We start from the raw sequence: 17784 nt of genomic DNA on the forward strand, positions 1-17784 counted from the left end.
AACGCGCCGAGGAATGACGTCGCGTCCCATGTTTTGCGTTGCAGGCGCCACGACGCACCCGGTGAATGGAGCACTCCCATCCCCGACCGTGACCAGTTTCACAGTGGCTCAGGCGAATGGACAGGCGGGTGAAGTCTACACAAACGGCATGCCTCACTATCCATGTAAGCATCTGCGCGTGGCCTTCAAGCCTTCGCAATAACCCAGTGAACAACACAGTGAAAAGTCAGTGGTTGTACAGTGATAACACCGTACAACCACTGACTTTTCAATGTGATGAGAGCAGGAATTGAAATTAATTTATGGGGTTCCATACTCGGTTACAAGCTAAGATGGAAGCTCCGGCCACAGAACCGCCTGCCCTGTGAACGACAGTCGTGCTAGCTGGTTTCCGCTCGACACTTTTTCTTGGCTAATGTAAACACTGCGCATAATAAAAATTCAAGTTTCGTCGTTACTGCATAAAACAATATTGTTTCGCTGTCAGCTACGTCAGAATAGCTGACGAAATTTACCAGGACGTTCAAGTTTCTCGCCGTAAAATCAGTGACACAAACGTGGGTCTCTATGGGAAGGTCAGCTATCTGAAACACTCGAAGAGTGCTTGACGTCACAAAAATGAGTAAGCGCTGTGGGAGGGACAGAGGTGGGCGGAGTTGGCATTTCTTTTTCTTAGGCTGTAACCGAGTGTAGGTGTCATGATATGATTATGAGGCACGCTGTTGTGGAATGGCTCCAAATTAATTTTAACCTCCTAGGATTCCTCAACGTGCACCTAAATTGAAGTATACGCATGTGTTTTTTGCCTTTCGCCCCCATCCGAATCTAGCAGCCGTTGACGGGAGTCCAACCCACACCCCCGAGCTTGCCTTATAAGCTAAGCTGGCACGGCTTGTGAGCAACTGCAAGGCACGAACAAGTTAAAAAATACCAGTGATTTCCCGTATGCTTCGTTGTCTGTTGATTTTGAAGAAACGAGCCCCTCAAACAATTCCCCTGCTCTCGTTCTCCTGATGTATATGTATGATACGTCACCGTATCCTATGCGCAAGGTAAACGTCACAAGGCGGTCAGGGTGATGAATTAGCATATAGCTAATAAAGCGGGAAATTTGACTGCACGCCCATAACTAAAGATCCTCCCGCTCAATCTGGTTGCACATCGATAACCGCGGGCCAGCCAGGGCTCACTTGTTCTTGCTGTTAAGTTAATACTAGGTCAGCACATAGTCATAATTGTGTTTCTTTATTTGCAGTGCATTCCGGGCCTCCCGACGCCGTTCGAGTTATTCTACAGGAATTGCCCAGCCATCTTCATACAGAAGGTAGGTCACTTTGTGCATGAAGTTCTGTAGTGGACGAGCTCGCATTTTTTTCGTCAGTCCGGAAGTCCTTCTGACGCAGGAACCGTTAGTAAGAGTTTCACCGACCGTTCATTAGGATAGCGAAGCAACTGTCAAGAAGATAAACGGAATCCGTTGAACTTATGACTAACTTGGTGGATTACAAGCTTTCGTGAGCGAAAAACTTTGAAGCAAAGCAGTTTGTACGCACAGCAATACTCTGAAAACCTAAATACGCCGGCTCATTACGTTAGTAAACGTCTACCAAGCTACCAGCGATATCGTACAAACCAACCCCTTTGTGCAGTTATGTCAATTTATTTCCTTTAGGAAACTACTTGAAAAAATTAATAAGAAAGTATCGCTCAAAAAAAGATGTTATGGTCAGGATTTGGCGTACGGAAAGTTATTGAGTATACAGATTTGAAGCAATAGGTGGTAGCAACAGCTTCTTATACGAAAGGCTTCTACGCGTGCATACATACATACATACCAGGCCCGTAGCCAGGAATTTTTTTCGGGGGGGGGGGGGGGGGGGGGGGGGCGTCCACTTGCTGAAGACCTTGACTTTTTGAGAAAAACACCTATTTTTATTATTTATATTTGGTAAAAACACCTACTTCACCAAAATTTCGGGGGAGGGGGCCCACCTGGCTACGGGCCTGATACATACCTACATACATACATACATACATACATACATACATACATACGTACATACATACATACATACATACATACATACATACATACATACATACATACATACATACATACATACATACATACATACATACATACATACATACATACATACATACATACATACATACATACATACATACATACATACATACATACATACATACATACATACATACATACATACATACATACATACATACATACATACATACATACATACATACATACATACATACATACATACATACATACATACATACATACATATGGCTTCTTGCTTCCTATTCTTTTGAAATTACGGCCGTCCTTCGATGTAAATGTGGATATTCTTGCGAATGTACAATGTAAATGTTAGGGGGAGCGGGGAAGGGACGTTGGCTACAACTGCGCTGTAGCAAAACAAGGCATACGAGTGCAACAAGGGATGTCGTCTTTCGCTGTGCCGCAGTTCTAGTACTTGACCGTGCACCAATTGTAGCCGAGCAACGTTTTGCATTAAATTTACGTACAAGAGCATTGTTGCACTTCGCCCCATTTAAATGCGGCGGTCGCGGCCGTGATCGAACTGGCGACCTGTAGCTTGATAGCGGAATGCCATTATCGTTTGGCTACTATAGGTAGCAAGAAAAATATATTATCTTACGAACGCTCGTAGAGGCAACAGGAGATCGTCTGCACAATGGCAGTGAAGCGCACTTCCTGGTAGCATTGCGACGCACCGTTTCTTGTATTGAAGCTCCGGACAGAGATTTGCCGCCGTTGCCGCCGTGGTGTTCTGTATATACTCCCGTTGCGGTAAGAACTTATCGCGCCCCGCGTACGGGAGACCGTGGGATCGAGGAAATGCGCGTGAAGGAGCGCAGCGGACATTAGGGGGGCTGACATTGAGCTGAGTGGGCCGTTGTATTGAAGGGTAAAGATGAGATGTGCGCCGTAGCGGTGGGTGGAGGCAAGCGCGCAGTAGAGGTGTGTAGGCATAGGTTAACCGGCCGCCTCCTCCTCTCGTCAACGCGGCGGGAGCGGCGGTGCCGTTCTGCGAATTGGCTGCCGTAACAGGCGGCGGTGGCCGCAAAGGCTGAGCGAGGCGAGGCTTCGTAAGCGCTGTTTCCTCGCTTCCTACTTGGACGACGCTTTGTCTCAGTGAAGCGAGAGGCAGCACGATGCGATTGCTCGCTTCTATTTCCGCTGCTCCTCGCGCCAGCGTTTTGAGTCGCTGTTTTGCAGCAGTTAAGGATGGTGAGTTTATGTCGACCGGTGCGTGACTGGCACCACGCTAGTTAATTAGTAAGCAAATACTTACCGCAACATGAGTGACGCTGCAGGCCTGACACTCCCTGGGTTAGTTCTTTGTACACGTACATGAATTCACAAGAATGTGGACGTGAGAACAAGACTGTTGGCAGTGGAACGCACGCGTAATGCTCAAGTTAAAAACCTGACTCCTGCCTGCGGCAAGTTGTTTTTCTTAGTTAAATTTTCCTATAGCTTCATTTTTCTACACTTCAATTAAAGATTACAAATGGCTTCACCCGTGATTTCGTTGGCTTTATTACGTGATGGTCTTGGCTCCCAAGAATCTGCCTGCTCGATTTCCTTCCCTCTATTCCATTGCAATCTGATGGCAAATATGCTTCAGTGCCGATATTTTGTACATGATCGACCAATGCTTTGCTGCTGTTTAATTACCTCGTTTAGCACGTCGGGAAAGATCCGAAAGAGTTAAAAATAAATTACGATCTCAGCGTTGACCGAGCGCGTGCGCAGCAGTCCCCAAGCGTGGTGACCACATAAGAGCTAACTCGGTTCCACCGTTCGCGTGTGCCAGAGCCCGGGAGTCGGACCAACGCGGCTCCCGTGCGAGGTTCGCTGTCTGAGATGCCCGTTGTCCCGCGCTCGCTACTCGCAGCCCAGGCAGTTCCGAACGGCGACGCCCTCCAGCCCGCGGCCTACCCGGCGCTGCAGCCCTTCGCCGGCATCCGTGAGTCGCTGTTTTATGCTACGCGCTAAAGTGCGCCCCATTGACATTGGCCGAACAAAAAAAGATGCTGAGGGATCAGAGCACCTTAACGCTTTGTGCAAGTTCGACCGCACACTGGCTTTAGCTTTGCCGCGAGCCCGTTCCCCTCGTTCGTGGACGCGGCGCTATATCACGCCATCGCCATCAATGAGCACCCGCGGAGTTTCATCCAAGATTAACTGTCGCTGGAAAATATCAGTACGTTGGGGATGTGCATATTTCCTTATGTTCTTCACTTGGACTGACTTTTGATCTAGTTGGTCTTTCATTGCCATTACGCTGATTCAGCGGAAAATAAACCGACACGAAACAAAAGAACAAAGGCAGGCACAGATGGCGCCTCTCGTTGCCTATGACAGCACGGGGGCTATCAGTGCCCGACCTGTACGTCTTGTTGATTTGTGTCTGGTTGGCTTGCGCTGAATCGCCATGGTGATAATCTCTCGACATCAAGAGTCAGGCGTTATTGCGAAGCATATGCTCACAGTTCTTGGGATATACGTGACGGCTATTCCTCTCCTCAGCACGAGTGTTGCTAGAGTCGAATTTATTATTTCTAACAATTTCCTGGTGATATATATTTAAAATAAGCCCAATTCTCATTCTTACCTACCTTCCCTTGCGCACGGAAAACAGAGAAAGCTCCAGGTACATATGGCCTTTCATGAAACGATCGCTAATGGTGATGTATTTTGCCTACTCGCTGCCCGTCACAGTATATAGGATAACTCTCTGTTATTGCCTCGATAGAAAGTTTGCCAATGTGACAGCCTTCAAAATCAGCAGCTCGATGAAAAGTGTCGTCTTTACTCGTTTAAAACTGTTATTCTCAGAAAATATCGCATTCCCCTTGTCCCTTCGTAGCTTGCCATTTTTCGCTTTCCTTATGTAAACCGTGCCATTTCACGCGCCCATTTGAATCGAAAGGAAACTCGTTTCCTTTCATGTTCGTTTGTTGCTCAGATAATGTCATTACAGTTTAGCTAACTGTGTCAGACTTAACAAACTTGCATAACTTGACTTAACATAACATTACTGTTGTCGTATCCCTCGACTACAAGGGTGTGTTTGACAACGTGATACATGTGACGATCTTAGAGACACTGAGGTCTGCAGGAGTGAGTGGCTGTACGTTCCGCTGGATTTCAAACTGTCTCGCTGACCGGTAGAGAGGCACATGACTACAAACGATGGTGCCACCACTCTTCATACAGTGCCTCGAGGAGTTCCACAGGACGGTGTATAGAGCCTGACTTTATTTCATGTCCTTCTCATCGGCACAAATGTGTTCATGCCCCGGCTGAGATGCAGATGACATCTGCATATGGTGCAGTGGTCGCAACCGACGTGTACCACGAGCAGGATTGCAGAAAGCCATTAACTGTTTTGAGGCTTTTATCTGACGTGTGGTCTAATCATGTCGCCAAACAGGTGCGCTGCCATCGCCTTTGCTAAATGGGATATGTCCCGCTACAAGTTAAAGTTTGCGGGCTCACACATCCGATAAGTATCTATTCGCTAGTTGCTGGGAGTGACATTTGATAGATTAATGACGTGGTTGGCTCATGTTCAATTATTGAAGGAAAAGCTCGCATCATACGAACATCTTCCGCATGGTGTCCAGTAAAGCTGGTGGCTGCTTCTCGAGTGCGCTACTTCGCATGTATACGGCTTTATGTGAAGGCCTCCTGCGGTGCAACTTTCCCGCACTACATCGTCATCATCATCAGCAGCAGCAGCCTGTCTTATGTCCGCTGCCCAACCCACCCAGTCCTGTGCGAATGGATTCGACTGTATGCCCGCAAATTTCTTAATTTAGTCGCTCACCCTTTGCCGTCCGCCGCCGTTCCGATGTTCCATCTGCCCATCTGTCCTTCTCATGACGTGACATGCCCAGGTCCATTTTTTTTCTTTTAATATCTGTTAAGATATCGCCTGCCCCTGTTTGCTCTCTGTGTCACTCTGCTTTTCTTAGGGTTACCCGGCCCTATCATTTTTCGTTACACTGCGCGCTGGATATTACTTAGTTTCATTTAGAGTTTCTTTGTTATTCTCCAGGTTTCTGCCCCATATGTTAGACCTGGCAAATACAATCGTTGCACAGTTTCCGCTTTATTGACAGTAGTAAGTTACCGGTAAGGAGCTGAGAGTGCCTACTGTATGCGCAGCAGCCCATCTTTATTCTTCGATGGATTTCCGTTACATGAGAAGGCTACCCTGTTAATATTTGGCATAGATAGACGTATTCTTCGACTGTTTCAAGGTTCCGGTTGTCTATCACAAATTCTTGTTGTGCCTCACAAAATCAAATATTCAGGTGTTCACAAGTATGCAAGACAACGCATTGAGGGTGTGTCTACGTTTACTGAAAAATACCTGGACCGTAGGAACCTTAACAGAAAGTCGACGTCATTCGGTTCCTCTGCTGCTGAGTTCCTCAGAGTCTGTGTGCTTCCAAGGTACAGAATCATCCACTTGCTTCATTCACAATTTCTGAGGTGCGGATGTTACTCATGTTACTCCCTCTGGGTTATTAAAAGTATGAAGAGCCATTGATTTTGACGGGACGTCGTGGCAACTTTCTTCCTGGACAGCAGTCACGTCAGTGCCGCGTTCACACCTGGACCAGCGTTGACATACTTTGCTCACGAACACTTTAACAGCGACTGTAGAAACCCTCGCCATGTTTACGCAGGTGTGTCTGTCACAGATAGAGATAATAATCTTTTTTGTTCTACAATCCCTCCATCTGTATTTCACAAAGATGACAAATAAACTTTATTATTATTATTATTATTATTATTATTATTATTATTATTATTATTATTATTATTATTATTATTATTATTATTATTATTATTATTATTATTATTATTATTACAAGCTAGTCCACGGTATCATATCCTGCCCTGTACTTCTCAATTGTGTTAATTTTCGAATTCCGCGTAAGTTAACCAGAGAGAACAGACCGTTTCATGCACCCGCCTGCTTCTTCCAACACTCTACCGTTCACAGAATACAAAGTCTCTATAATGTTAATTTTCTTGATCTTGACATTTTTCATAGTCCACAATCATTGTTTTTATCCGAGCTTTGTACTGTTTTGACATAGTATGGCACAATGTACAAAGTCTTCCCTTCTCCGTCTTTCCGCATAGTTGTATATATGCAATCTAATTTTTCATTCCCCTTCAATATTTCTCGTGTTGTCTTATTTTACTCCTCCCCTTTTGTGTTCATTTCTCTTTGTCTACGTGTATTTGCTCTTTTTATTTCTGAAGACTGTATTGTATAGTTTATTTTATTGTTTTTTTTGCGTGCGCCTGCACAAAGACCTTACGGTTGTTCCTGGGCACGTTAAATAAATGATTGATTGATTGATTGATTATTATTATTATTATTATTATTATTATTATTATTATTATTATTATTATTATTATTATTATATTATTATTATTATTATTATTATTATTATTATTATTATTATTATTATTATTATTATTATTATTATTAATCAAATTCCCGGAGAGGTTAGCCTGGTTTGTCGCCTGGCTTGCTACTCCAGCTGTCGGGTGATGACTATGACATGTAGAATGATCACATATACATCATCTGCTATATGTCTGTGGATACAGTCAGCGAACGTTGCCATCTCTGCCACTCTGAGTCACCATACTTCGGCCACAGCTACTGATCCGACTGCACTGCGGAGAGCGCTTCTGTACATTATAGATCAGAATTTAATTCCCGGGTAATAAGCTTCCAATCACGAGCGGCACTGCAATCCCTGAAGCCGCCGCACGCGCTAGAGTTAGTGCCTAGGCACTACTGCTCGTGAGCTTCACAACTATGTTGTTCTGCAAAGCCTACGAGCTCACTGCGGTATACAAGGCAGTGTTCGTGCTGACTTCACTGCCAGAGCCGCACATGACGCTACATCTGAGAGAATGGATATTCCTTTTTTGAAGAAAAGGTGCAGTGTCTCTGGCATCTGCGTTTGCCCAGAATCCGCAGCGATCAGTATGGTGTTTGTAAGTACACACCTGAAAAAAATACATTACGAATTACTTTTGGCGTGTATATATATATATATATATATATATATATATATATATATATATATATATATAGAAGGAAAGCAGATGATTTTTCAAGGGCTCGTTTATCTTTGTTAGACACAGTATTAATGAGAACTAACAGACAATAACGCCAAGGAAAGTACAGGGGGTGTTATCTGTAGTATTTAGAATATAAATGTGAAGAAAGTAAAGTGGACGAAAAGATGACTTGCCGCCGGCAGGGACCGAACCTGCGACCTTCGAATAACGCGTCCGATGCTCTACCACTGAGCTACGGCGGCGGTCATCCTCCCGTCCACTTTCTGGGGTATATATGTTGATTGAAACCTAGGAGTGTTAGTCAGCGCCAATCGCAGCCATACCTGCGGAGGCTGACGTACAGCAGTTGCCTAGATTTGACCCTGGTATCTAGAAGCTTCCGGTCGCAAGTCCAGTGGTTTTCAGACATTGAAACACATGGAAGTGACCACATTCCAACTTATGTGCGAATCAGAGGTCTTACCAACTCCTCCTCTAGGAATAAAATACGGAGAATCGATTGGCAAAAATTTCAGCGTCTCATGGAAAATGCATGCCGAGAAGACTTTGGCCATAACTTGGAGGATGTTATCAAAGAGGGAATGAGAGAAGCTTCCTGCATGCTCCCGTTTGCCGGCAAGCGTTCAGACTTTGACGTTGAACTGGAGAAACTGTGCACGCTTCGCCGAAGCGCGGAAAGGAGATACAGACGCACGAAGGCAATATGTGACTTGAGGCTGGCACGGCGCATACAGAAAAAAGTCCAACGACGTTTGGACAAACTTGAAGAGCAGCACCGGAAATCATTCTGCGAGTCATTGGATCCTCGCAAGCCATTGTCACGCATCTGGAGCACAATTCGTGGCTTGCGCTGGACTCCCCAACAAAGACATCCTTTCATGGCTCTAGCCCTACATCTAGGCCGCACCCAACTTGAAGTGGCGAATGAATTTTGTACGCGAATCGCTGGTGTGTGTGCCATGCCCGCTTACGCCGTTCAGAGTGTTTTTCCTGAGCCCCGGATCCCAGAAATGGACAAAGATTTCACTATGGAAGAACTGGACGCATCCTTGGCGGCTTCCCGACGATCATCTTCACCAGGGCCTGATGGCGTCACCTACGCCGCTTTAGCCAACCTTGAAAAAGAGGCCAGAGGAAAGCTGTTGAGATATTACAACCACTCATGGCATGCGGGCATTGTTCCCCAGCAATGGAAGATAAGTCGGCTTGTGCCACTACTCAAACCAGGAAAGTCTCCATTCGATTTGACGTCATTTCGCCCTATTGCCCTGGCAAGTTGCGTCGGGAAAGTCATGGAAAGGATGATACTTCTACGCCTAGAATGGTATCTCGAGCGCTACAATGTGTACCCAGACTGCATGACGGGCTTTCGGCGAGGCAGGTCATCCGTTGACAACGTCATTGACCTCACAACCTTTGTCCAGCAGCAAAAGTGCCTCAAGCGCATATCACTGGCGCTATTTCTCGATGTGAAAGGGGCGTACGACAACGTAACACATGACGCGATCCTCGAGTCCTTGGAGGCTGTCGGAATTGGCGGTCAGATGTTTCAGTGGATCCGCGATTATTTGACGAGGAGGTCCTTCTTTGTGCAGACAGAAGATGGTCCCACTGCCAACCACTATACTTCCCGTGGCGTCCCACAGGGCGGGGTATTGAGCCCCACTTTGTTTAATCTTGTGATGGTCGGCATTCGTGAGCTTTTACCAAGTACTGCTCACATATCAATATATGCTGACGACATTTGCCTTTGGTCTTCGGCTGTGACCCGTCTTCAAGTGCGCGCAAGAGTCCAGCACGCTGCCACCTTAACCTGCTCATATCTCCGCAAACAGGGTCTTCCTGTCTGTACCGAGAAATGTGCGTTGGTCGCGTTTACACGCAAGGCCATGACACCATATCCTGTTATTATCAACGGCCAAAATGTCTCGTACCAGAAGAACCATCGCTTCCTAGGTGTGAATATTGACAGGGATCTTTCGTGGAGCGCCCACTGCGTTTACTTGAAGAGAAGACTAATTTCCATAGTTCACATAATGCGCTTCCTCTGCGCGAAAACTTGGGGCACATCGATACGTTCCATGATGCAGCTTTACAGAGCACTGTTTCTGGGATTTTTACGTTACAGCTTGCCGATGCTGGCCAATACATGCAAGACGAACATCCGCACCCTCCAAAGTTTGCAAGGCCAGGCACTACGCACGTGCTTAGGATTACCACGCTGCACCTCCACGCACGGGACAATTACGATCGCAAGAGAGCATCCGATTCCAACATACGTCACTCCTGACAATTTAAGAGCTCACATTACACATCTCTGCCGAGTTCCCGGTCACCATATTGCTGCGTTGCCATTTTAGAGACCGCAAGCCATGTTTTCAAAGATTGTTTCGACTCATAGAGAATGCCTTCCGTCGGGCTTTACTCCAGCAGCAAGACCACTGTCGCCTCCGTGGTGCCTACAACAACCGCAGGTACGCCTCACAATTCCGGGAATAACGAAGAAGAGCCGTCATTCGACAGTGGCTCTACGACAGGCGACATTGTCACTACTCAACGAGGAGTATGGCCAAAGGACACACATTTATACCGATGGATCAGTCTTAGCCGACAGCTCCACAGGTGCTGTTGTTATTCCGGCCTGCCAAGTGACTGTCAAGTTCAGGGTGTCACACGGGACGACATCAACAGCAGCGGAGCTTGCCGCCTTACGTGCTGCTATCCTTTATATCGCGGAAGCCCAGCCTCAAAAGTGGGCTGTCTTTTGCGACTCTAAGGCATCCCTTCAGAGTCTGCAATCAGCATTACGACGAAGGGTGCACGAGCAGTTAGTGAACGAAATGAGAGAAGCTCTTCACCAAGCTTTATCGAAGGGACATGACGTTGTGTTCCAATGGCTGCCGGGACATTGTGGTATTGTGGGTAACAACCTCGCTGATGATGCTGCACGGTCCGCTCACGAGGATGCCCAGACAACCCCAATACCCTTGTCGAGGACAGACGCTGCAAAGGGTCTACGCTCGTTCGCTGACACCATGACGCAAACTTAGTTGAGTGACCCCAGTGTCTGGAACCGTCGCCTGCATGAACTAGACCCATCGAGGAAGCTCCAAGTTCCATCGCACCTCCCCCGCCGTGATGCAACTTTACTGTGCCGCCTGCGGTTAGGAGTAGCTTCCACGAAGGCGTACTCTTTTCGCATAGGAATGGCAGACACCTCAAAATGTGACTCGTGCAATAGCAACGAAACGATAGAACATCTACTGTGTTTCTGTGGACGTTTTGTGAACGAACGAAACGTTCTGCGCGATGCGCTGAACAAGTTAGACGACAGACCGTTTTCCGAAGGGAAGATCCTCGGATCGTGGCCCTACGCATCGCAGGCCAGCAAAGCGACGCGAGCATTACTGCTGTTTTTAAAATCGACCGGCTTAAACGACCGCTTGTAGGCCTTCAATGGACAGGTGCATATGTACCCTGACAGTGCCTTCTTCCCTCTTCTTTCTTTCTTTTAATCCCTTCATCCCTTCCCCCCAGCGTAGGGTAGCAAACCGGACGCGCGTCTGGTTAACCTCCCTGCCTTTCCTTCATTTCCTTCCTCCTCCTCCTCCTCCTCCTAATCAAATCATTTTTTTGTTTTAAGGAAGAAAATCGTTTTTGAATTTGGTCCTCCGAACGCGTCCTGCATTTTATTTTGTTGGCGCTTCGCCGCAAAGCACGTGGTAGCCCTTGCAGCTGACACTCGTCACAGGCAGCGGCAAGATGCGAGATATATGTCAGTGACTCGCGAGTGGTCGAAAGTCTTGTGGTGTTGATGTCAGGGCGACGAGTAATGAATTCGCGTTACAATGTGAGCTCGCTTGCCGGGCCCACTGCGAAGTATGGACGCCCGAGAGCAGCCTATGGCGTCGTTGGCACAATGTTCTAAAGGACCGTCTGCACAGCTAGCATAAGCATACTGAAAGAAATAATGCGCATTGTATACCCTTGTTTGTCTTGTTGTGCAGACGGCCCACTAGCACATTGTGCCAACGACGCCATAGGCTGCTCTCGGCCGTCCATACTTCGCAGTGGGCCCGGCAAGCGAGCTCACATTGTAACGCGAATTCATTACTCGTCACCCTGACATCAACGCCACAAGACTTTCGACCACTCACGAGTCACTGACATATATCTCGCATCTTGCCGCTGCTGTGACGAGTGTCAGCTGCAAGGGCTACCACGTGCTTTGGGGCGAAGCGCCAACAAAATAAAATGCAGGACGCGTTTGGAGGGCCAAATTCAAAAATTATTTTCTTCCTTAAAACAAAAAATGATTTGATTAGACTTTCTTAATTTCTCAACGGTGTAGTGTACTATCAAACGCCGCATGACGAGGATTTTTACTTGGACCGCATCAGTATGAAAAATACGGTCAAACATGCGACAAATCGCATATTTTCTCTAATTTCACCATTCTTTTCGGGAATATTTGAAGTCTATTTTACCCCTAAACATTTTTGTACTAAAATACACATTCCTGAAAATTATACTATTATTAAGATTGGTTAGGGAGAGTTCCAGATAGCTCAATAAAAAATCGCGAACTTCGAAGATTTTCGCAGTTCTTAAATATGCGTAGCTGGTAGTGAAACACACAAATTTCGGAATTAATGAATGGGAGAACTAAACAGAACCTCTGCGATGGCGCAAGCATGGTTTCGAAGCTAACCATACAGAAATAGATTTATACACATTTTTCCATAAGGTACACAAATACAAGCGAAATTCGAGGGGGCGCCATGATTGTGAAAATATTTTTCGAGCAAAATTATTTTGCCAAAATACTCTATGTGGCACAGGAAAAAGGCACAACTTTTATCAGCAAAATGTGCGATGTGCGAGCACCACGTCTGGGACACTTGGTATGGAATGACCTATAACACACACACACACACACACATATATATATATATATATATATATATATATATATATATATATATATATACACATATATATATATATATATATATATATATATATATATATATATATATATATATATATATATATATATATATATATATATATATATATATATATATATATATATATTGTAATGCGCGTTGCAAAGCAGGTGCGCTATCACCTGGCCAGGTAGTAGATCCGCATGAGAGCAGCTCTATGAGTGTTCCTGTAAATGTTCGTACACATTCAGAACGAACAGAGACGTAGGTGTTTGGGTTCGACGCATTATGCAGCTTGCTTTCGGACCTTAAATGTAGGAAGTGTGCAAACGTTGTCGCACTCGTATAGTACGCCTAGACGAATAGGCGAGAAATACAACGTAGAATGACATGCAGAGTGAGTTTGTGTGTGAGAATAGCTGAATGGCGGCTTCGCTGTTCTGGGGCGCCCACTCATTAAGCTAGCACTCGGTGCAATGGCTGAAAGGGTGAACGAAGCAGAAAGAGCCATCTTTGAGGGCGGCTGCCGGCCGGCATACGAGCTCGCCTCTTTGCCTGTTAATTAGCGTCACGCAGCCTAACGTGCACTGCGTAAAACGCGCACAGGCAACGAACGTTGGCTCCAGGACGACTCGCCAGAGTGCCACTGGTCCGCTGTTATGAATTGCGAAAAGCTCATTAATGTGCTCTTTCTCGAGGTCTGCAAACATGCAATCTGCATATGCTAATTTTGCGACGCCCTATGCAGCCTCGTGTACAAGCTCGTAGGCTGCAATGTACTTACGTTTGCCATCCCACAAACCCTTTATCCTGGCGTTAAAATATTCTCAGCCTCTATTTGCCGCACGCGTTAAAGGCTGCAATTTAAGTAATAATATTATATGAAATGTATACTGCGGTTGTCGCGGTGAAGCGCTTTGATGCCGAAGCCCTGCGAGTTTGAGTAGGCTTCACGCGAAGAGGTCCAGTGATTTTACAACGGTGGACAGTACAATTATTGCCCAACACTTATGCACAAGCTACTGAAGGACCTCTTTTGTGTTGCAATAACCACAGACAGCAAGTTTAGCCCGGCTTCCAAGCTTCGCACGATCAGTTTTTAATTGCAGGTTATGTAGGAACGTCATGGATATTTCGTTGTTTTACTACATTTCATATTGAAGGACAAAGAGCGGCGTCGAGAAAGGCGACGTGATTTGGGGCTTGCGTGCTCTCGGCCATCTTGTCCACGCTGAGGCATAGTGCAAGTACACCGTAAAAACGCTTGGTGCTTCTGTATGCCTTCACGTACAATATTTTACGGAACGGTGATGGGGCGAAGGGTACAGCGGAGTGTTGTCATTCCCTTTAGATTTCTTTTTCTCCTTTTCTTAGCGCATGCAACTAAGAAACGCCGGCAGCCGTGATTATCACCTCTTTCAGGACTTATGTGAAAATCAGCGCTGTCAACTTTATAAGAGTAGTAACATTTCCTGTGTATTCATCGTTCTTGTACATTTCACAGTACAACTATATTTTATTGCTAGTTTTATTTCGGTGCTGGTAAACTGTTTATTATTTTCTTAAAATGCAGGGCAATGAAACAGCGTTGCCATGCTGAGCATGCCTCATGGAGTGGTTGCCAACTAAGACTAATAAAACAAATCCGCACCTACCTTCGTCTTTGTCACTACATCTACTTTTATTTTTCTCTTTCTCACGTTTCTTCAAGGTCAATTTTCTTATGTTTGTAGAATAGCCGTATGTACACAACGTTTAATAAAGTACAGCAAAAGTAGCTCTGTCTTTGTTCAAACATAGCATGAGTTTGCTTCGGTCGCATTTCTTTAGTCAGGCCACCCGAGAAACTGCGATCGGACGTCTAGCTACTTGGGGTGATACCTCCTTTTTCAATTGTAGCCATTGCAAAGAGGTGCGCTTCCGTGGACTAACTTACAGAGACACACCTGTGATGTTAGCAGTGAATGCTTACGTAATTCCTCTCTGTCCTCGAGCCAAAAGTCCTTACTCGCCAAAATATTCGCATTTAAGGCTTGTTGACTGGGGCGCCGTCCGCTGCGATGGCCAACTGCAGACGCAGCTTAAAGACAAATAAATATAATTAGAGTGCGAAATCTTCAACTAACACATACAGAAGCACATACACAGGAAAGCATACAACGCAGCCGCTCACTACCAACATACCACTACTACCACTTATCACAGGCAACAAGACATGAGTTTTCTCGATAGGTCAGACAGGTTACAAACCATGCTTTCCTATACGTTCGCGTATAGTCTATTGATAGACGCCACTATGTCGTTTTTCACGCGAAATGTAGTACATGGTATCAGCACACTCCTATGGGAATGCTTTCAAAATGTGAGATCCTTCTCAGCGCCATTATATATGTCTTGGGGTGCTATGCAGGAGGGCCCGAGCTTCTCGGGAACACGAGTTTGCTCCGAGCTCGCACTGCGGCGGTCATACAGGAAGACAGTGCGGAGCGCGCGATAGCAGCGTTGATAAACACGGCTACAAGAACGAGCATGGCGTCACAAACGCGTGTGCGGCATTTGCGGCGGTTTTGAAAGGAACACCGCGTGCGAACGCGTCAGCGCCGCCACTCAGTCAACATTTCAACAGTGCAGCGACGTCAGCGTGATTGCCGCGCTATCTTTTTGCCAACTGGACATCGCGCCCCCCACAGGCGTGTTCGTGGGCGTTTGTCCTCTTTCGGGCAAGTTCTTTCGTTCCACCTGTAGCAGGGAAATTTCCACTCTCGAAGGCAACAAGGGCGCACACGCAGCACTCTCGTGCAGCTCGTTTCGCTTCTATCGAATATTACAGATAAGTAAATTGACAGGTTACTGCTACTTACATTGCACGTCTGAAGATTTTTCTGCAGTAACGAATGAGTAGAGACAATGTCACTACAAACAAGTAAATAGTAACATTTCTCTCCCCAAATGCCACCAGGGGCGCTTGCTTCATCGCTATGAGTGGTACGTCGTGAGCGCGGTGAAACTGAATGCGAGACATCGTAGCCACCTGATGATATAACCTTTAGTTCTTCGTGCGTGTGTGCATAGCCTGACGATTCAGCTCATACTTTAATCGTGCCGCACGCTGGCGTTGCGGCGTGAGCACTGCTCCTCGGCAAGAGCAAACGCGGCGGATGGACCCGACCTTCGCCGCGGGCGTCTGTCAATCAAACTGATTGACGTGCGAACTCGGTTACAAACTCGTTCATTCTGAGAAGGCCCCAGTTCAACTCATGACTGTCATAAAGCCAGTGTGACTGTCAAGCGTTTCCTGCGGTGCACGCTAAGCAGCTCCTTTGCATATAAAATAATTTGATCAGCTTGCACAACTTGTGCAAGGCTGGAGCCATCAGAGGAGCTTTTGATCACCTAGCTTCTTCCATCTTTTTACGTGGGTCGTCTACTCAGTCTGCTCGCTCTGTTTCGGAGTGAAGGCCTCGTCAATTCGGTCTCAGTTCTCTGGTAATAATTAGTTAGGCCTTAATTAACATGATATTGAATAGCATTGCCTTAACTGACCGTCAATTAACACGGCAATACTTAACGGGATATTAATTAGAAATGTCGTAATTAGTACTCAGCTAACTAGTTTGTCATAATTAACAGGACCCTAATTAACGTGATCTTAGTGAGTGAGGTCCTAATTAACCTGATTTCTATTAGCGCGCTCCTAATTAGCGTCGTGTATATGGGCATGGTCTTAACTAGCTCGGTCATAGCTTTATGGGGCTTAATTAGCATGGTATTAGAAAGACGAGGCTTAATTAGCTTGTTCTTAGCATGACTTGGCTTAATTAGCTTGGTTATAGCATGTCCTGACCTGATTAGCTAGGTATACCGCCTAGCCAATTAGCTAATCAGCCGGGCGCACATGCTCCGGGAGTAAGAGGACGAAGAGGGTGCGTGCTGGCCGAGCAACGGGCTAGAATGTGCAGGCCGACCATGATTATACACGTGGCCCCGGCGATTAGCTCAGGCCTAGGTGTTGTACGGCGCTCGACCGGAACTAATCTCAGAAGCCATGGTGCTGGTTATTCTAAAGGACACTTAGTGCAGAAATTAAACGCTTGTAATGAATTTTAACAGCCCGTACCTCTAAACAATATCTTTAGTAAGAGTTTCTGACACTTTCCTTGCAAGGGTGCACTTCTGCACTCAGCGGAACGACAAACAAATGAAAGAAGATGCCTCTGGTTTGAAGACACCACCCAACTTTGTCGACCGCCCTTGACGCGACATCGCGTTCCATCGTAACCAATACAACGCAGCGCGCGCTGAGGGATGGATTTTACCTTTTCGTACTGTTAGCTCGTTCAAAAAGGGGTGTCGCCAGAGCTCGGAAAGATTCCTAGTTTCGCCAAACTCGGGCCATCCTGCATGGCACCCTTGGTCGCGTATTCCACAAAACTTCGTCACATCACTACGACCCGCGCTTCGATGCCGGCGCGGCGATCATTTCGCTACGGCAGGTGGCGGGTTGCGTAACAGCCTCTATTGGTGGCTGCTCTATAGCGTTTTAGGAAAATATTTCAGCAGAGAGCTCCTTTCCGATTCAAGACTCAAGCGCGAAAAACAGAGGAACTTCTGCAAGTATATGCCAACCGATTCTTTAGCTGAACTAGCGCCAAA

At 46.2% G+C, this 17784-nt stretch overlaps 1 protein-coding gene across 5 annotated transcripts in view; it reads left to right on the plus strand.

The window, feature by feature from the left end:
• Positions 1 to 17784, plus strand: part of LOC119393186 (CUGBP Elav-like family member 3-B) — an 886629-nt gene that overhangs the window by 850049 nt on the left and 18796 nt on the right. For 4 of the 5 annotated variants that reach the window (XR_005183869.1, XR_007416316.1, XR_007416318.1 and 1 more), the window contains 3 exons: positions 45 to 164; positions 1256 to 1324; positions 3954 to 4025. Coding sequence is in view for 1 of the 5 variants with exons in the window: in XM_037660028.1 (XP_037515956.1) it covers positions 45 to 164; positions 1256 to 1324; positions 3954 to 4025 (261 nt within the window). In the remaining 4 variants the exon portion in view is untranslated. The remainder of the gene's footprint in view (positions 1 to 44; positions 165 to 1255; positions 1325 to 3953; positions 4026 to 17784) is intronic. The other variant, XR_007416317.1, reaches the window with a different exon arrangement.

The sequence above is a fragment of the Rhipicephalus sanguineus genome, chromosome 5, assembly GCF_013339695.2.
Source record: "Rhipicephalus sanguineus isolate Rsan-2018 chromosome 5, BIME_Rsan_1.4, whole genome shotgun sequence".
NCBI classification, from domain to species: Eukaryota; Metazoa; Arthropoda; class Arachnida; order Ixodida; family Ixodidae; genus Rhipicephalus; species Rhipicephalus sanguineus.